Source organism: Priapulus caudatus, unplaced genomic scaffold (assembly GCF_000485595.1).
Source record: "Priapulus caudatus unplaced genomic scaffold, Priapulus_caudatus-5.0.1 Scaffold1144, whole genome shotgun sequence".
In the NCBI taxonomy this organism is placed as follows: Eukaryota; Metazoa; Priapulida; class Priapulimorpha; order Priapulimorphida; family Priapulidae; genus Priapulus; species Priapulus caudatus.
The window spans coordinates 59,201-80,885 of NW_014578205.1; the positions used below are offsets into that span (position 1 = coordinate 59,201).

Below are 21,685 nucleotides of genomic sequence, written 5' to 3' on the forward strand. Positions count from 1 at the left end.
ACGGTATAGTGCCGTCGAGGTGGTAGAAACCGTTATGGCAGGATATTGAGGACTGTTATCGCGATTGTATGTTAGGAGAGACGCGTCGGCGGTTGAGATTGGAGAACGGTCGGCGGAAGGTGGGAGAAACGGTTATGCCGGGAGATGGAGGGTACTGTCTGACTGGGAGTAAGAGACGGGGGCCGGGAAGGGTATAGAAAACAACCTGAAAGATTGCATGTCGCGACATGGCACGCTGGTGGTCCTTTATTATCTCCCTTCTTGAAGCTGGGAAAATGTCAATCCATTTCAACATGATGCCAATCCTTCTTTTATATGGGGTTTGCTATCCATAAGCGGCTAAAGCATTGTAGAACGATGTTAGTTGCTTGTATAATACTATTCATGTGCATGTGTGTTATATGCACTGTGTTATTCATGATATTTCCGATTATAGATTTATATTTCTGTTTAGGATTAACCAATGAAGGACTGTGGCCTACTATTGGTGGATGGTGATTTCCATTTTAATGGAAGTGTGTTATGCGAATACGGTGTCCTTGTCCTTGCGGTTCAATAGTTCTAACTTTACAATAAATTTATGTTGATTGTTAATGTCTCTATAGGATGGAGAAATAAATTAGCTACAATACGGCTACACATTCATTCAGGTGTAGCTTGCAATTACAATTTAATACATGTAATGCCAACGCAAACAATACCGCGGGGCGCAAGCGTAACCGCAATGCTACGCAACTCGTAACCCAACGCTACGCAACGAACCCAACGCTACCGCAAAGAACGCAACCCGAATGCGGAAAATGACACAACACATCACTTTGAGTAATCGTAATCATTTTTTCTGAATATTTGCATCTGGTAACAGGCGCGGCCATCTCGCAGGTATTTGGACAGAGTATGGAAAGGAGAATCAACTTTATCGCAGTAATCTGCAAGAAAAAGGCTTTTAGTGAACCGCATCAATGCGTATACTGGGATGCTAAGCGCTCTCTCAAGCTGTTTTACAAATTATGTGGTAAGTGCTACTTCGCTTTGTATCCATGTTCGTCATCCGTTCCCTTGGTTGTTCGCGTGGTCGGTCGTTACTCTTATATAATACCCGTACAGACTGGCAAAATTTGAACCTAACATTCAAACTGGTGTGCGGGTGAGCGGCGCTCGTCAAATCGTATCGTACAGACTTGCCAAAATTGATCCTACATCAAATGCAGTCATCAGTTCTGCCAGTTCAGCTCACTAGCGTCACCCGCGCAGATAGAAACTGTACCATAGTACGGTTAACCTAAAATAGTGCTTATGCGCATGCGTTATTTGCCATTTAGGGCCCAGTTTTTGTTCCGCTGCTCTGCTGTTACAGACACACAGCAAGGCAGGTTCGGTCCGCGCGCCTAAGTTATGTTCCGGGGGTTGCTTGCGTACAGAACACAAGCTTGGTGCGGGATAACTTATCCGCGGCCAAGTTATCCTGGCAGCCCTCCATTTGCGGGGCCAAAATTGCCTACGACGCCAAACGCGTATTAGAGCGGTAGCGCTGTACACCACTGCAAGGATATTGACGCGCGCCTTGGCGAATATATCAATATTTGCAGTCTGCTGCGGTATACTATCCCCCCTAATCCATATTCTGCCGTAGCTCCTCCCGTTATAGCTCATTAATTTACATCTCTTAATGCCTTCATCTCTAGATTATACCAAAAGTCTTGTCTGAATTCTTAGCTCTCATATTGCGTACTTCTCACATTTTTTTACACTGACAGATGCCACAAGTGTTTGAAGCACGACTGGCCACCCAGTGAGGAGGCAGCAGAGGCCACTGAGAAGCAGGTGCAAGTACCTTTCAACGTCCGAGCTTGCAAGCTACGGAAAATACGCTTGCCTGGCGATCACGTGGACCATCGCTGACCTTCACATACTGCTTCACTACGCCACGTCTCTCTGCGTCGGCTTGGGACCATAGCGTGTAAAGCCATGCGCCGATTCCTTCTTGCCGCCGCTTTATTTTGGAAAAAAAACTTATACAACTGTTACTGACACAGATACGTGTCGCCAAATATGCCGTATCATGTGAAATATTCGCCTATATATATATATTATTATATTATTATATATATATATAGACGATAGAGAGAGAGAGCAGAGGAGCAGAGAGAGAGACGAGAGAGAGAGAAACGACAGAGAGAGATGAATGAATCGGCGAGAAGAGAGAGCAGTCGGAGACTGAGAGCGAGATGAAGAGATATTCCTTAACGCGGAATGAAGGTTCGTATTAATAAAAGTTTACGTGTTGATTCGTCGCCGTATGTAGTGGGTTGGTCTACTGCCGCATAAAATGGCTATAAATGATATAGACTTCACTGATTGTTAATGTTTGTTTGATGTAACGTTGTCGATCAATTACAAGACCAATTATCAACCCCATTGACGTTTAGCGTGGTGGATGAGCAGAGGCGCAGTGTGAGGCCAGGGGGTTGAAACGATTATGGGTGTATCAGCAGTGCGATAGTTAGACACTCCGCGTGTCTTCACCACTAAAAGGTTCGTGCGGAGGCCCCTTTAAGGTTAGAGGCTTTACGGGCACGCCTTAAGAGCCTCGAACTGCGCTTACTTCGCAACCAGCTCAACGGAGGTCTTGTACCAGCATGTGCGAGATGATTGCAAGAAAATGAATGTCCGGCAGTAACAGCGTAGCACTTTGTTTGTTACAATTCGTTTCAACCCGGCTCAGCTGAAGCCGGCTTGCGGTACTAGCAGGCTTGAATGGCGATAACGTAACTTTATGCAGTGACATTGGTTTGTCCGTTCATGAGTTGGTGTTAAGCATCGTTCTCCTGTTAGTCTGGTAGTCTGAGACCTGTTTTGTTTCTGCAGCCATTATGCCTTGACATCGATGCCGATGTATACACGGCGATATTACGCGTAATAATAATTCTATTTCCATTCTGTGGCAGTGCACAACCATAGATATTGCTAGAGATATAATATATATAGGGACTATGATAGGGCCAGACTTAGAATATATCTAGGGCCACGACTACATACTGTTACACATTTATTTGTCGTCACTGGACGAATTATGCGTTGTTTATTTCTATGCAATTGTTTAAGAAATCGGTAGCTTTGTGCGTGGCGTGAAGATATCGGTACACAAGATGAAAGACCTCCAATTATAATACTCGTGCGCCTTTCTCTCGCCGTATGATGGCTAGATTTAGCATGTCTCATTGTACTTCCCCAGCCCTACGCACTGCACCCTTCTATAACAAGGGCGGTTAGCATGTCGCCAATGTCCCTTTGCACGCCCGTATACTCCATTCCCGTCCGTTATAATATGGGTTAGTACTTGGGGTGGTCACCGCTGTCGTTCTCATGTCTTATCGCATTAAATCGCGTTTACCATTATTTTGCTGTCCAGAGATTATTTAGATGATTTTGATAAACTATTATGTTTGCACTCTTCAATTTACCTTACTATATTAAAGACAATATACCCCGAATTTATTTAGAGTTTTCATTGAGCAGTCTTCCCTTGCCACTTCACGCTTAGCTCTGACATATTGGAACATATACGCCAATACACGTCGACAGAAAAAACTGTCGCAAAACAAATTTGCCTAAAAATGACACAGAAATACGCATAGTAAACCACAACGGCCAATTGGATGATACAGTTTGACTTCTTAAAAGTTTTGAATCCATGCAGGCAAGTGGAAACGTATTAGAATCATTCTAACGTGAATATGGCGGGATCTGCTTTTCGTCCACTGTATGTGCATTTGGAGATCGGAAAATCCGATAGAACACCGCTTCTCGATTATACAGATGCTCAAGTAGAGGCGTACATTTGAATTTGGGGTTTAACATTGTTTGATATTCAACCGCGTATATTAAAAAATGCTAGAAGTATTCAATAATATAATAACATACTGATTGGTAGAGATTGATTGTAGCCATCATGAAATATTATAGGAGAAATAAGCATATTGCAACGAAGATAAAATTGTGTTCATCAAGAACATAATTTGGACACGACAAACTATTGGAAAAAAATATGGGCAAGTTTTTTATGATTTTCGCAGTTCTACATTTTTGCTAGTGATAGTATGCTTGTTTCAATACACAGACGCGCCTAGGAGAGATATATTAAACGTATAAAAGGTTATTATGATAAAAAGTACACGAAAGCCAGGATGGGCATGTCACGAACTATGTTTCCGAACGGTACATGAGTAGCTTGTGTAGTGTGTGCGCTGTAGCTCCACCACTAAATGTATTTGTAAGGTAGAGCTAGAACGTCGCAAAGACTCGCTAAAATAATTTGAAAGTGATTTGACATCTTTATTGAAGCCAGAAGGAATAGATACGCTTAATTTATTCATCGCGGGACCCAGCAGTCACAAGTGTCATTTTTAAATTCGTCGTGTCAATAGACAGCTCGAGGTTAAGCGGGTAAACTAACGCCGAGTTAATGAATGCAGAGAAATTCAGTTACACCGGCGCTGCAAGTGGTCATCTAGATTTCACGAAATTATTTCATTTTATTTCAATAAAGAACCATTTTAGTTTTATCCGAAAAAGGCCGTACAAAGTTTCTTATCAATCCCAGCGTACAGTATCGAAGAACATATTTTTATTAAATTTTTGCTTTTTTGCGAGTTTAATTGTCAATACGTTATCTAGTTACCTCGTACTTTACTGATAGAAGTTAGTATCCAAAGAGATCCGTTAACATGATCTTCAATGGAGTCTTGATTGTTATCTATGATTATCCCGTTGTTGCCGCCGTTACATGTCACTAATGCCCAATAGGCCCTCTTATTCAACGTTGGACCATCTCTACATCTCTTTGCTTACTTCTCACCTGTATATTGAGGCAAGCCGTCTGCTGTGCCTTTGCAGCTGCTTGGGCGAGAAACTTCACAAGAATGCGTTTATTGCCTGCGCTTCTCTCCGGCGCTCACATGCGTAGCGACATGGCCGTCCCGATCCTTTTGGCACTGCCATATTACTGAAACAGAGCGCGCTCGTTTTTTTGTTTCCTGCTTGCATTCAACAATGCACGGGCCATCTTAGTATCATGGTTATCGGTAGGTATATTTTTCTATGGTGATTTTTACTTATCATTACGAGGGCACTTTAGGCAGCTTGATGATAATATTCTGTTTCTAGGTTTATTCACTATTAACACGAAGGCATGAATACTTATTAACTTTCGAGATTGTATGCGTATACCTTGCAGGCAAGTTTCAACCGGCGTTGGCCGAATACCAGGCCCTTCGATTATGAAATAGCATATTGGTTTAGAGTCCTTGGCCCAGTGGGCTTGTCCAGCCAGAAATTCCAGTTTTATCGTTACCCGCCTTGAATGGACAATCGCCTGTAAGCACGTCTTTTGAAGCAAAATCAGTTTTAACTCTTTTCCCGCTACCGTTTAGCATGAAGACAGCTGATAGTTCACATGACTACACTACAGCGTACATCATTATTTACTATTACTCATTACAGTTCTACATGCAACAATTTGCCTATTTGCATAGTATATGATACTCCGCCACGAGACATCCTTGATTCCACATGATCCACACATGATCCCTGCGCGACGAGACAGTGCGTTGGGATGACCAGTCACATTGCAATAATCTTATCTATCTCTCTCTCTCTCTCTCTCTCCTCTCTCTCTCTCTCTCTCTCTCTCTCTATATTATATATTATATATTATGATATATATATATATATGAGTATATATATATATATATATATATATATATAGTATATATATTATAGCAATAATAACTACAACAATGTCATTGAAGAGCTAATAATGATTTAACAAACACCCGCACAAAACCTACAAAAAATCGTCCAAAAAAAGCTCCGCTGTCAGGGCCACGCCCCAGTTAAAACGGGTTGCGCATTTCCTGTTCTTCTTCGCTGTATTAGACCGACCCCTTATTCACGAAGATTCCGAGCCAAATTTCACCCCTTATTTCAGGGAAATCACGAGGCTTTCTTTTTATTTAAATATATATGTGATTAATGTAAAGTTTAAGCCCTCTCCCCTTAGTCGAGTGAAATAATCAGTTATACTTATTGAATAAGTTATCTGGTAAGTTTCACGCCGACCGCGAACTTTGTAAAAAAAACTGTTCCTATCAAATATTAGAGGTTTGGTAATCCACCCGAACGGCGGGCGGAGTTATCCCTGATCAGCCCTATGTTATTGGGCCCTCGAGACATCATGAGAGATTCAGGGTCATGCAAGAGACAACGCCAAGAAACAACATGCGAGGATCCAGCGAGAGAGGCCAACAACCTACCGTCCACGCCTGACATTTGGTGCTCTAACTCGCGCAAGTCAATCTTCGCGCGGAATATAATCTGCTCGTTTGTCTCCTTGAGCTTTGGCAGGCGAACACCTGGGAAGGATTGCGCTGATCGGACGAGTAGCGTCACCGGTAATTCGTCGGCGCTGATCACGAGATCGCGCTTCAGCAGCTGCTAAGGCCGCCAGTAACAGTCGCCTGAAGTAACGCAACATCATTTTCGATGCTTCATGTGCGATTCTTAGCTTTCAGTATGCGAGTGGCGAGGAGATTGTCGAGGGTGCGGAATAAAAGGCACAAGCATATAGGAAGACGATGTTGCCTGTCTGTCTCTCGTGTCTATCTGCTTCTGTCTGTTTGTCTGTTTGCCTAGCTGTTTTGTCTGCCTGCATGCCTTCCTGCCTGCTTGCCTGCCTGCCTGCCCTGCTTGGCTGCCTACCTTTGTCTGTTCTGTCTGTCTGTCTGTCTGTCTGTCGTGCTCTGTCTGTCTGCGTCTGCTGTCTGATGCTATCTGTCTGGTCTGTCTGCGTCTATCTGTCTGATCTGTGTGGCCTGTCTGACTTTCCGGTCCGCCCTCCGCTTCGTCCTTCCGTCCGGCTAGCCGCATTTATATGCGACATTGATCAATTGCTTTTGGAATACGTATGTTTAAAACGATACTGCGAATTTGGTCTGACTTTGATCGCCTGACTGATAGTTCTTATTTCCGTCCTTCACTTTGTACGCCACCACACCGGTGTAGAGGTGCTTGTTTGATTGTCGCAAGTTGACTTCGACGGTCGCGCACGCTTGCCTCGACGTGGTTTTTCAACTACAAAAATAATAGTGGGCTCACGCCTGTCAATTTTATTTTTAGGTTTTGTTTATGGCGGGAATGTTCTTTACGTTTATCGCTAGTCCTTGCTATAAAAGGAACACGCATCTGCTTATTAATTGGCGCTCGGCCACATTCCAACGTGTGAAATGCGTTTACGATACGGTAAAACTGCGCGCTGTAACAACCGTCGCGTCTGCCAACAAGTATTTTTTCAGTCTGACAGCTACAATTAGACGCGAAGCTTCCAGCGTAATAATACGCTTGATGCTGACATGAATGCAGAGTGTAGGATAGCCGTCTGCTATAAAAGATACCCCGTGTATTAACCAATGAGAGAGGGCAGGAGATTAAGACTAAAAGAGAAGAGAAAGGAGAGGCGAGAAGTGGAGCGATAAACGAGGAACGAAAATGTAAGAGAGATATAGTGCAAGCAACAGGGGAAGGGGAAGGGAAGAGACTCGGCCTGTTAGGAGAGACAGCGGAGATAGAAGAGGGATAGGATGAAAACGGGATAGGACATCAGAGCTTCGAAAGCAAGTTTTTGTTTTGACCGGATAGATCAACTGGATCCTAGAAGCGAATCCAAGCCTTTAGAACATATGTGAAAAGTTTAGAGGGCCAATGAGCACATTCGTCCACTGTCCTCCAACGCAAATTCCACAATCCTCCGAACATCCTGTCGCTCCTTCCGTATGCTTGGCAGACTACTGCTGTCCCGCACCTGGAGGCATTCAGAAAGGCATGTCATCTCCTTCAGCGGTGAACGCTGTAATAGATCCCGCTAACTCCTTTAGCCACTGCTGACGCAGAATCCGCCTACTCCTTATTAGCTATGTACGCCAGATCCCGCCTACTCCTTTAGATATGTATAACAGGTGCCTGCTTACTTCTTTAGCTATGTTACACAGTGCATGGTACTCCTGTAGCTATGTTACACAGAGCGCCGCTACTCCGTTTACTATGTTACACAGTGGCCTGCTACTTATGCCTTTACCACTGTTTCCACAGATCCGCGCTACTCTTGTTAGCTATGCTTACACAGAACCCGCTTACTCTGTTAGCTAGTGCTTACACAGGGCTCGCTGCACTCCTGTAGCTAGTTACACAAATCCCGCTACTCTTTAGTGCGTATGTTTACACGCAGGGCTCGCTACTCTGCTAGCTATTTGTTACACAGATCCGACTACTCCTGTAGCTATGTCCTACACAGCGATCCCGCTACTTCCTTTAGGCGTTGTTACACAAGATCTCGCTACTCCTTTAGTATGTTACACAGAGCTCGCTACCCTCCTTAGCTAGGCGTTACACAGATCCGCTATTCCTTTAAGCTGATGTTACACAGATCCCGCTACTCCTTTTAGCTATTTATACACAGCGGCCCGCCTACTCCTTTTAGCTCATGTTTACACAGCATCCCGGCTACTCCTTTAGCTATTGTTACACACGATCCGGCGCTTACTCCTCTGGCCTAATTGTTAACAGCAGAATCCCGTATCCTTAGCTATGTTACACACGACCCGGCTACTTCCTCTGGACTATGTTACCAGCAGATCCCTGCCTTACTCCTTTAGCCTATGCTCACAGATTCCACTACTTTTTTTAGCTATTGTACACAGGGCCTGCCTACTCCTGTAGCTAATGTTACACAGATCCTGCGTACTCCTTTAGCCTATGTCTACACAGGGCCCGCTACTCCTGTAGGGCTATCGTTACACAGCATCCCTCTACTCCTGTAGCTATGTTACAACAGATCCCGCTACTCTTAGCTATTGATTACCAGATCTCGTACTCCTTTAGCTATGTTAACAAGAGCTCCGCTCTCCTCCTTTAGCTAGGTTACACAGATCCCGCGTATTCCTTTAGCTATGTACACAGATCCCGCTACTGCCTTTATAGCTATGCTTACGCAAGGGCTCGCGACTCCTTTTAGCTATGTTACACAGATCCCGCTGACTCCTTTAGCTATGTTACACAGATCCCGGCTAGACTCCTGTAGCTATATGTTACAACAGATCCTCGCTTATTCCTATTAGCTATGTTACACAGATCCCGCTACTCCTTTAGCTATGTGTTACGCAGGGCCCGCTACTCCTCTTAGCTATGTTTACACAGAATACGATTCCTTTAGCTTGCTTACACATCCCTCCTTAGCTTATCGTTACACAGATCCGCTACTCCTGTACGGCTAGTATGTTACACAGAATCCGCCTACTCCTTTAGCTATGCTAATAGATCCCGCTACTCCTTTAGCAATGCTACGCAGATCCCGCTACTCCTTTAGCTATGCTACACAGATCCCGCTACTCCTTTAGCAATGCTACGCAGATCCCGCTACTCCTTTAGCTATGCTACACAGATCCCGCTACTCCTTTAGCTATGTTACACAGATCCCGCTACGTTTAGTTTCACTATATAAGATCACTTATGACCGGCGCACACGGTGAGATTCGTGCTGAGCACGGAGCGTGAGTTTCGTGCTTAGCAGGAATCTCACACCCCCGCACACGGTGAGCTATGTGCTGAGCACGGATCTTACGAGCGGGTGACACTGTAGGTCATGTGACTAATCAATATTGCAGAACCAATGAAAATGCACCGTCACTGAGTGAGAACCAATCATAAAGCGCCGCCACTGAGTGAGTGCGAGCAGGAGTCTCACATACCCTTAGTCCCTGATTCCTTCACAACCCTCACACGCTGAGTTTTCAGCCTCGCGAGACCAAAATTATCAAACACGACAGATATTTTCCTCACCGCCTCGCGAGACCGAAAACTCACATAAATCGACCAGGTGAGATTCCTTAACATGCAGATGGGCTATATATGGAACGTTCTACAATCAGCTATACTGGACTCTACTAATCCATCTACTGTAGTATAGACAGTCAGTTAGTAGCAATGCATCTAAATAGGGGGCTTACGGTCCTTTGGCTTGTAGCTGTCCGTCAGGTCCATCCGGTCATCGTGATTGTCGGTCAGTGGCCCAGGTCGCTTTGTACTGATAAGTTTTCCAACACTAACAACATAAAATCGACTTTCAATGCAGCAGCGACAAATATGTGATGTCGCGAGTGGTGTGGAGTGGACTAAATTCATGTTACTTACTAAAATTATAAAACATACAAACGATGCACGCTTTCAGATACAACAACAACTCGATTAAATTATCAATAAAATACAATGTATACATACATATGCTTGCTTGTGTGTGCATGCGTGCGTGCGCGCGCGTGTGTGTGTTCGTGTGCGTGCGTGTGCGCGCTAATACATTATATACATAATAGATTATACATACACTTGACCGTATGATCTTAGTTTGACCATTGGGCAGTTTTCTCCCTTATAGATCCAGTGAACGACATCAGCGTTGACTTCGGCGAATATGAATGGAGCGTCGTACATCTGCCCCACTTCACCTCGCCTAATTGCCGCAACAGAGGCCGGGCCAGCGCGGTAGACACCTGCAGCACGAATATATATATATATATATATATATATATATATATATATATACTCATTAATTAATTATATATATATACATATAGGTTTAGTGCAGTAAGTATAGCATGCAAACACTTACAGCGAGAGCAGTTTCTCATACCGGCATTTGTTTGCCGTCTGCTATCAAGTACTTTTGTGTATACATACAAAGCATGACACTAAAAAATAAATACATAAAACATAAATAAACATAACATAAACATATATATATATATATATATAATATAAACATATATAGTATATGCAAAGCATATTACTAGCATACATGGGTTAATTCTCATATAGTACTTGGTATTAGCTAAAACGTGGCGCTTCTATGGTTACTTATGATCACGAAAACGTCCATTTAATATCATCAATTTAAATTTAATTAATTTAAATTTTTTACAAACCTGCCTGATAAAGGGAATAAAAACACATGTATTAAACCTAGTAACTTGTGTCAGTTTTGCACAGTCTCTTCATTCAGTCTCATCTTTTTTAAACAGCTTTACCCCTGTTATCGTAAGTAGCGTAATGATAAAAGTTTAATCACGTTAACCAATTCATTATAGGCACGCCCATTTTCAAGTTGAAATCGGCCTCGTTCATTTTACTGGACTTACTATGTCAGAACGCTAATTTTAGTTGTAATACCTTTAGGTAAGCAGTCGATGTTAAAATAATATTGTTTAGCAGGTTTTCTTCGTAAAAATACGCGGGAAAAAATTTAAAAATCTTGAGAAAAATCGTAAAAAGTTGGCAATAGGTCATGAAAGGTTACCATCGCTAGCCTCCTGTGGTGTCGCATCTAATGCTTGCCAGCCACCGTAGCCCTTAGGTAGATCAGGGCGAGCCATCCAAGCCTCATTCCACACATGGAAGTTCCTGTCATAAACAAACATTATAATGAGCAATCATCGTTTTCTGGCCTATTATAGATATGTCATTAGTTTCCGTCTTGTCTATAAACAGAAGTCATAAACATCGTATAATTATGTAAGTAAATAAAACTTCGGATGAGTTCGTTTGGTAATATTGTTGATTTTAAACATGGTTTACGTAAATTTATATATAACAGGAGTCGTCACAGGACGCGTTATTGTGTAGATGTACTGAATAATTTTATATGTGAGATTCCATGTGGCGAGAGTATGTGTATGGAGCCCCATCCGACCGTACTCAAATGACGTAATATATGAGTTGACGTATTTAGAGATAGAAACGGCAGATTTTAGAAAAGAACATCTCAACAAGTCAACATAGTAACCATGACGTTGAGCGCATGACAATAGTGCCTGTATAATCTCCGGCTATACTACACAAAAATGGTGTGGACAAATACGCCAGGCGCGCCACCTAGTGCGCACCAGATGCTGTCGACGTTCATTTCCTCAATGGTGTCCAGCTCTTCGTTGAAGTGCACGTCGACGGTGATATTCATGTTGCTGTCGTGCGCAGACGCGAAGTTAGTGACGCTGCGACAAGGGATGCCGAGCGCGCGCATCACTGCAACCAATCAGAGATTCACAATACGAAAGCTTGTGAAATTATACCAGATTGGCACGCAAATAGGTTAAAATCTTGAACAAATAAGGCTAAACGCGAAAGAACTTGCGCTCGTTGGTTGAATGACTGTAAATTATTGAGAGGTTGCGGTACTGACCACTGGTGGAAACACCGGAGAACACCCAACACTGGCCGTACATGACGGCTTCCTTGGTCGTGAACCACTGCTGCAGTATCTGCACCGATCCCTGCCACTCCGTGGGTGCGGTGCCTCCCATATACTCTCCGCTCCAGTTACCCGCCAATACTCCGTTATCGTCAACGTCGTTCACCTACAGCACAGTAGCTAGAGCAGTTAATAAACTCTCTAACTCACGTACGCACTCACATACGCACGTACGCAGGCACGCACACGCGCGCGCGCGCGCACACACGCACACGCACGCACGCAGAAAACGAAGGAACGCGCGCACGTACGCACGTACGCACGCAGGCACGAGCACACGTTTGGCTGAAAACATATAAGGAACTAGCTGCGGGTACCCGCTGCGCTGGGTAAAATCGTGCTACTAATTCATACTACTAATAATGGGAGACAATGAGAACATTGGGTAAAAATCGACAATAACATTGCACACAATATCAATATTTACAAATCAGTCTAATAAGATAATAAGCATAGGGAAAAACTGTTGCGTATGACATTTATATGACAGCACAACCCAACTTAGAACCCCTGGGACATAATAGTAATATCGTGTAAATGACAAAAAGTTATTATAACAGCATGTACGAATGGGTTGCACTTTTCATTTCAAAGCCTCTTGATAAACAATGTTTTTCGTGTTATTCTCTGGTGCAAATATGTAGAGATTCCTGGCGTCTGCAACTCTTGAGCTCCCCACGTACAGCTATCCATTGTGAGATCGTACCATGAATAAAAGAAATTCCATATATAGTATAGATAGAGACAGGCCAGCAAGTGGGGTCTGTGTCCACTTGATATTGTCTAGTGAATGGTTGGCGCGCAACCATGCACATTGAAATTAAGAAATTTTTCTACTGAATCAGAAAATGCATAGCTTTCGAATGGTACAATGCATTCTGAGATCGTAGCATGTGAACTCAACCTCTCAACTCAGTGAGTAGTACCTCTGAACTGGTCCTGGTTGTGCTCTGTTTTAGTATTGGTTTCGGTTTCACAATACCAGCAGCTGATGAGGTGAGGGAAAGAAATAGTCATCGATTTTTCTGTGTGTGGCAGCACTGTACAGTGAGTGCTGACATTGTGTGAAGTTTCACGAATTCACGGATTTTTGACGGATTTTTCGGTGAGTTTCACGGTTTGACAGATTTTTTTCGTCTAGGAACACTCCCCGGGTATAGGAAATCGCCCTCTGAAAATTGCATCCAGATCGCTTGGGCGGTTTGACCGGCCATAGGGTACATACATACATACATACAAGAGCGTATAAAGAAGGGCCTCTTTATCTGCTCTTGATACATACATACGAACTCAAATATAGATTAGATACATAATGATGCAAAACTACGGAAGCCGCTTAGTGCCGGCGCGGACACGTTTTTCGCAGCCGGCGCCGTCATGTTTTTCGCAGCCGGCGCGGTCACCTTTTTCGCTAATTTAAAACCTCATTTCTTTTAAACCTTACAAAAAAAACAAGGCCGCGAGCGCGCGAAACACAGCACCGCGAGCGAGCGAAAACACGGCGGCGGCGGCGAGCGAGCAGAATCGGCGCGGTCGCCTTATTCGCAGCCGGCGCCGTCACCTTTTGCGTCGTAGCCGGCGCGGTCACCTTTTTCGCACCGCGAGCGAGCGAAAACACGGCGGCGGCGGCGGCGGCGAGCGAATAGAATCGGCGCGGTCGCCTTTTTCGTAGCCGGCGCCGTCACGTTTTTCGCGAGTAATGATGACGACGTCGACGACGAAAAACGTAACCGTGCCGGCTGCGAAAAAGGTGACGGCGCCGATTCTGCCCACTCGCCGCCGCCGCCGTGTTTTCGCTCGCTCGCGGTGCTCTTTTTTAGCCTTGTCAGGGCGAGTAATGATGACGACGTCGACTAAAAATGACGACGTCGACTAAAAATGACGACGACGGCGACGACGAAAAACGTGACGTCGCCGGTTGCGAAAAACGTGACCGCGCCGATTCTGCTCGCTCGCCGCCGCCGCCGCCGTGTTTTCGCTCGCTCGCGGTGCGAAAAAGGTGACCGCGCCGGCTACACAAAACGGCGCCGGCTGCGAAAAAGGCGACCGCGCCGATTCTGCTCGCTCGCCGCCGCCGCCGTGTTTTCGCTCGCTCGCGGTGCTGTTTTAGCCTTGTCCGGGCGAGTAATGGTGACGACGACGAGTAAAAATGACGACGACGACAACGAAAAACGTGACGTCGCCGGCTACGAAAAACGTGACGGCGCCGGCTGCGAAAAACGTGACCGCGCCGTCACTAGGCGGCTTCCGTACAAAACCTACCGTTACAACCAACAAAAAATGCCTACCATTGCAGAGATTGATCGGATGACTTGCGCAGCGTTGCCCCACATCGACGGATCCAGCCCAGACTCTTCTACGACCCTCAGAGCAGCATCGAGGATCATGTCTTCAAACTGCAGTAAGCAATCGCAACAGTTATAACGTGGACAGAATTACGGAGTGATGCAGGGTGAAAACATGGGAAGGATATAGAAGTGGCCGAAGAATAGAAGTGTACGTGCGTGCGTGAGAGTGTATGCGTGTGTGCGTGTGTGCGTGTGTGCGTATGTGCGTGTGTGCGTGTGTGCGTGTGTGCGTGTGTGCGTGTGTACGTGAGTGTGCGTAGGAGTGTGTGTGTGTGTGTGTGTGTGTGTGTGTGTGTGTGTGTGTGTGTGCGTGTGTGTGAGCGAGAAAGAGAGAGAGCGCGCGAGAGAGAGAGAGAGAACGAGAGCGCGCACATGGGAGAGAGATAGGGGGGCGATAAAGAAAACAAGCAAGAGAGCGAGCGCGTGAGAGAGTGGTAGTGGTTATACACAGATAACTGGTAACACATAATTGATGTACCTGCCCAAAGTTCCATACACGGTAGCGCATTCTCTTCGCGGATCCACACCAGATCTTGCCCAAGTCATTCAAGACATATTCTTCTTTTTCCTCATCACTTGCCATGTACGCTTGATCATCTAAAAAAATTATTGTTTTGATTTAGGATTATGTGTGCAATTATTCTGTGTACGGGCACGTTTAGTTCATGTCTGTAATGATAACTTATTGCATTCGCAAACAAAGATTTTCTATGAAAAGAAAAAAAACGTATGATGAACGTCGTAGCGATTTTTTTCTGATGCTTTTCTCAAATTTCTCGCACAAAGTAGCGTGGACGTTTCCTGGATGCAATAACAATGTCATCTGTCTAAGATAGATACTGACCTTTGCACCATGGATTGAACAAAATGCAGACAGACTCCTTTTCGTTGAAGACTCTTGTCTTTTTAGTAGCCTTAAAAATTCCAAGTAGGCCTAAGTGTTAACTAGCATGCATTAAAGGGACATGATTTAATCTAATAATAGTTTGCGTATGTGTACTTCTCATTTCTGCTGACGAAGAACAACATATAACACAATGAATACAAAGAATATAGCACAACGGACATAACATTATCATAACCCCCAAACTAGCTATTTAATGTTATATGTGTAATATGCCAGTAACATTTATAATCTAATTTGAACCAAAATTGTTTTCAAACTACAAAAAAATAACAGACATTGGTAGAAATCTATATAACCCATAATGCCTAAAGTTCCTTGCTTCGTGATAACAATTCATACACTTGGAAAAATTTTCGACATTAGCGTAATACTTTCAGCGTGATACGTCACGGTCACATATTGCGATACTTCACTGGTTTATGGTGTGATACGTCATGACTACTGTATAAGCTGTATATTTCGCGGTGGTTTAATTTTCGCGAATTTCGCGAACGCGTCCCCGACCGCGAAAATAACAACACGCGAATAATGCATACCGCATGATACCGAATAATGCATAATTCACCGACCGCGAAATTAACCACTCGCGAAATTGTCCGTCAAGTCTGAATTCGCAAAATTATCTGTACGCGAAAAATACGGCTTAAACAGTACATGGCGTGATACGTCATGATTACACAGTAAGATGGGTCACGGTTACATCGTGTAATACGTCATGGCTACTTCAAGTATCTTCTACCTTAGACTCGGTGATGACGCTGAGCTTCCAGCGACCGACGGGGCAGTTGGCGGCCGGCATCACCTCGATCGTCTGCGTGTTTCCGTCCGCGAACAGAACCTTGGCTGACCACTAAGAAATAGACGCACACTCACATTGTATTGACATAGACTCACATTGGACAAACACATCAAGGCATCAGTAACTCGCGACGTCGATACGCCGCATAGTTCAGCTAGGCAAAGTTACGGAGTAAGTATATGAAAAGAGTGCCTCGTGGAAATACAACTTCCCAGCGACGTGGAGCGGCGCACGAGTGAAGTGGAAAATTTAGCGCGCCGCAGAGTTATACTTACTTAAATACCTTAATAAAATTATTTACTTAAAATTTACACTAACGAGACGATAGGGAGCGTGAATGCTCTAACGTACTCACTATGTAGGCTAAACAATTTATTGAATACCTCTTTATTTCCGAGATCCGGCGCATTCGGCTTCCTCAAGTGAATTAGCATTCGGGTCCTCACAGCATTTTTTGGTTTCGGACCAATGTCGAACCTCAGTCTCATCACGTTTTTTTTTCGCTCAAATTTCTGGTCAGTCGTGATCTGTAGCGATTGATGTACAACATTATTGTGTTCATTGAGGAAATGACCAGTTGAGTCACAAAGGTTGCGTTCTCAATGGATTTGCGTATTAATTACTATTATAATGTACAGTTAGTCAGTATAACGTAATAACTTACTACTACTATACTATTGTAATGTAACTAGCGCTGGCGCGCCCCAGTAAACTGGATACATTGCTACATGGTTGCCCAGTTGCTAGTTGCGAAGCATTGTTGTTACATATTGTGATATCGTGGAACGCCGTCCCTCGTTGTAGCCACGCGCGCCCCGGGATGAGGGACAACAGATCATGGATGCGCTGTCGCTGGAGTGACCAGCTAGTGACAACCGGTCGGATTGAAAAACCGTTCGACCTGCCTTTGACACGGTATATATCTAATACCCCGTACAGACTGCAAAATTTGATATGGTATTAAACTAGCGCGCGCCAGCCCCGTAAGACGTGGTGGAGGAGATGACAGTAACAGATACGGAGAAAGATCGAGATACGGAGAGGAGACGGACAAGATGTAGTCCTAGTAGGTAGTCTGTAGCAGGATGTATATTATATATATATATATATCAATATATATGTGTGTATGTGTATGTGTGTGTGTGTGTGTGTGTGTGTGTGGTGTGTGTGTGTGGTGTGTTGTGTGTGTGTGTGTGTTGTGTGTTGTGTGTGCGTGTGTGTGTTTAGGTTTACTATTAAAGTCACCATCGTTATATATCGTATCAAGAGCGTATGAATACGCTCTTGATCGTATCTATACAAGTCTCACTATACAGTGTATACACCTCTACGACTGCCGCAAGCTCTCGTGCACGCTACATACCACGGCAAGCCCTATAGTATCTCTACTCTCCTGCGACTGCAAGATACTGAAGTTATCAACCTTACGGAAGAAAACACCAGTACAATACTACTACTGCTACTGCTACTGCTACTGCTACTGCTACTGCTACCGCTACTGCTACTATACTACTGATACCGATACTGCTACCGCTACTGCTAATGCTACTGCTTGTGAAACCAATCAAACCAATTACCGCAACGTTTTAAGAGAAAAAAGCAGCGGATAGCAGACGAGCGCAGTTGTACATTCTTGGCCTAGCTGACAGTGCAATAATAGGGCTATGTCATTTTTAGTGTGAGAAGAGTGGATGCTACACAGTTGCACGGTCAGCAGATGCGATGGCTTACTACTATTTCAAGCACGCAGACAAAATTTCCCGACACAGCTTTGGTAACAATTTCCACGTGCGCCACTGCGTGTACGCGCGTGCGTGCGTGTATGCGTGCGTGCGGGCATTAGTGCGTGCATGCGCGCGTTAGTGCGTGCGTGTATCCGTGGATTCGGTGGAATATAAACGCAGAACTTCAAAATAAGCAGTCGTATTAGTCGGAACATTTGACATAAACCAGCAGTCGTAAATACAACGAAGATGATACGAGTGTGTCTAGTCGTCGCTTCTACCGAAACAACCGAGATAAGATTCTTCAACTTAACACTATACTCCGCGGCGCAAAAATGCGACTATTTTAGTAAACACTCGCCGATGAGTGAATAAATATTTTGAACTTCAATGCAAACAACTTCTCGTAAACATGGCGTTAACGTCGTGGAGATCATCTCACGCGTCGAGTGACGGTGTCCGAAAGCAAGCATTAGGGAGAACGGTGTTAGCTGCAGTGGTGGTAATCGTGTCTAGGCTTTACGACTGGCCTATACGTGATGTTGTGAACTGATTTTATTCATCATTTCTAGAATAAACACTGAGAAGTAAAAACACGGTGATATCCCGTCGATTCGCCGCGAGTAGTAGTCTGGCAATGTGCGAAACTGATGAAATCAAGATGAAATGCTTTCAGCAATGTGCTGATGTAATCAATGTGCGTGATTCTATCCTTGCTAGTTCGATTCTAATTCATGCTAGTTCAATACCTTCAAGGTGAACGGTTGTCCGCGCCTGACCACCGGACGGTTGTCTTCCTGGACAGCGTTATATTGATAGGTATGGTGTCCAGTGCCATTAGTTTTTGTTTCCCACTCCACGGTCAGCACTGCCGGAATGGAGCTGTCTTCTCCTAGAACCGAATATTGCGGCATAATTGTGTTAACGTGTAACGCACGCCGAGGAATAAATTTACATGATCATCGTTTTCAAATAGACACACTACTATTTCTCTCCGTGGGAACCCCAATTTTATAATTAACTGTATTATAATTGAAATTTTATTAATTGGTGTTTCTTAATACTATGGTATTCACTTTGTACTCCAGGTATTAGCATCTTATATATCATAATATATATAATAATATATATCAATACATATAATCAATATATTCATATCAATATATCAATCTAATAATTATATCATAAATGCATTAACATCTAATATATTTTATGATATATACATGAATACATAAATAAATTTCTTAATAAATACATAAGAAAATATTTTCAGGTACACATGCAAGTACAAAATCGCCGTGAACTGTGTAGTTGTTGCGTACACGCACACGCTGTGCACGCACGTACGTACCTACCTGACACGACTTGTTTCGCAGCAACTGCAGCAGCAGCAGCATCTACAGTACCCGCCGCTACGAACATGAAAAACACATCTGTGTAAACGTTTATGCGCATCTAGCTTCATGCTCACCGTGCGAGACCGCTGACAGCAATCGTAAACCGAAAAGTAGCATCAATCAAAAAATGGTCAGTACAGGCTTTTTTGGTTTAAAGTTAATGATGACAGGCAGGCTTCCGAAATGTCGATCGTATGCAAGATCTCACTGAATAGGTTATATCTGATTATAAAATTCACTTCCTACACGACTATATCACAGATCCATATTCATAGCAATGGGTCAAACATGTATGGAAAGAAACATGACTATCAAAAACCACTCACCAGTATAAGGAATCAGCATAATGTATTTAATACAGCTAAAACCCTGCATGCGTATACCCAGGATTAATGTTAGATATACCATCTATATATATAGGTACTTCTATCTAGGTAGTTCTTAAACATGTTCTGCACACATAATATAATAACGCATCACTCTGAAACAGTAATGACTAACAGTATCGATAGCTTGTCAAGATCCAGTGATCTTCACGAACATTAATTTGTTGAAGAAAGTTTATCGGCTGCGCCGCACTTACGTTTACGGCCAATCGAAAGCCTTTCTCTCCGTGGCATCTCGCAGGCCTGGTCGTATAGAGGAACGACGTCGTTGTTTCACTGTTGAGAGAGATTTACGTAATTGAAGAAATTGTATAACATACAGTCGTATGAGCCATTGTTCTACCTTCTCCCTCCCTTTCGGCTCACCTGCGTTCTGTGGCCGCAATAAGAGCTGTCTTGACAAAACACCCACAATCATCTACACGCTGAGAAACCCGCGAATAACACGCACGCGCGCAGCGTCACACCCAAACGGATATAACAAGCAGCAAGCACGTCCGCACGCACGCACTCACTCACGTATACTCAAATACACAAACGCTTGCATGCGCGCACACACATACACACGCGCACACACACGCGCGCGCACACGCACGCACACACACACACACACACACGCACACACACACACAACACGCACACGACACGCACACGCACACGCACTGCGCACGCCGCAGACGCAACGCACGCACGCACACACACACACACACACACACACTAATCGTTAACACTTTTTAGTATATAATACATTAGCAGGAACAAATGCTCAAGGCTAATTGTAAATCGTATTTCGATGTGCTCGAGATACATGCACGAATTGATTACCGGTTATAGCGAGCTGTTCTAACCAGTTAATTAACATGAAATTCACTTTATACCGGTTTAATATATAAGGGCTATCGCGTGCGAAAACAGCACAAGGTCGTTTTACCTCTGGGTTTGAAAAAAGAACACCAAAAAGAAGCTAAAGGAAAATTTTCGTGTAAATGAAATCTTTCTGTTACGTAGAGAAGCGAGAACTTGAAATTGTGCAGGCATTAGAAGGAATATGTTACTAGTTTGCGTGATTCGCTGGTGACTTTCTTACAATGCCTCACGCGAGATGCTTTGCGCAACGTCAGCGCCATGAGCACTATACCTCACACGTAGCCACCACACCAGATGCTCTTTATTTAATTTCCACGTGGTGTTTTGCATTGTGCATATTTGACGATAAACAAATTACCGGCAACCTTGAGAAAACTTTAATTCATTCGCGAAACTCATTCGGAAATGAAAATTTATTTTCTTGGTGCTTAATCGTACATATAATCATCTACATTGTGGCATAAATGCCGTGCTGCGTTTCTCTCCATAACTGCTTCTGTAAAATGGCACTTAAAATTGCATGTTAAACTGTAAAGTTTTATTATTGTACGCCGAACTAAAATCTGTTCATGGTATGCGATTTATAGGAAGGCGGGACGCATAACATGTTCTAATGTTCAACCAGCATTTACATTGGTATTCTACCGATGTTTGTCGAGATGCGAAATTGTATCACACGACTTATTTCATCCTCACAAGTACGCTATAGGCATCCAGCGTGCGTGAGTAATTCCTAGAGCGAGTACGAGATAGGTTATATATTATATTATATTATATATTATAAATTGCGTAATGGTAGGCTCTAAGACGGCATTAGCCCAGACTGACACTAGCCTCACTCACATTGACACACACACACACACACACACACACACACACACACACACACACACACACACACACAC

At 43.8% G+C, this 21,685-nt stretch overlaps 1 protein-coding gene across 1 annotated transcript in view; it reads right to left on the bottom strand.

The window, feature by feature from the left end:
• The window catches only part of LOC106815545 (hemocyte protein-glutamine gamma-glutamyltransferase-like), a 27,227-nt gene that overhangs the window by 3,548 nt on the left and 1,994 nt on the right, over positions 1-21,685 (bottom strand). The window contains exons 2-14 of the mRNA XM_014820013.1: positions 20,111-20,189; positions 19,486-19,542; positions 18,880-19,022; positions 16,790-16,933; positions 16,347-16,457; positions 15,545-15,614; positions 15,179-15,297; positions 14,641-14,748; positions 12,284-12,458; positions 11,988-12,126; positions 11,402-11,505; positions 10,433-10,598; positions 10,059-10,153 (exon numbers count right to left, since the gene is read on the bottom strand). Coding sequence (XP_014675499.1) covers positions 10,059-10,153; positions 10,433-10,598; positions 11,402-11,505; positions 11,988-12,126; positions 12,284-12,458; positions 14,641-14,748; positions 15,179-15,297; positions 15,545-15,614; positions 16,347-16,457; positions 16,790-16,933; positions 18,880-19,022; positions 19,486-19,542; positions 20,111-20,147 — 1,468 coding nt within the window. The 5' untranslated portion in view covers positions 20,148-20,189. The remainder of the gene's footprint in view (positions 1-10,058; positions 10,154-10,432; positions 10,599-11,401; positions 11,506-11,987; positions 12,127-12,283; positions 12,459-14,640; positions 14,749-15,178; positions 15,298-15,544; positions 15,615-16,346; positions 16,458-16,789; positions 16,934-18,879; positions 19,023-19,485; positions 19,543-20,110; positions 20,190-21,685) is intronic.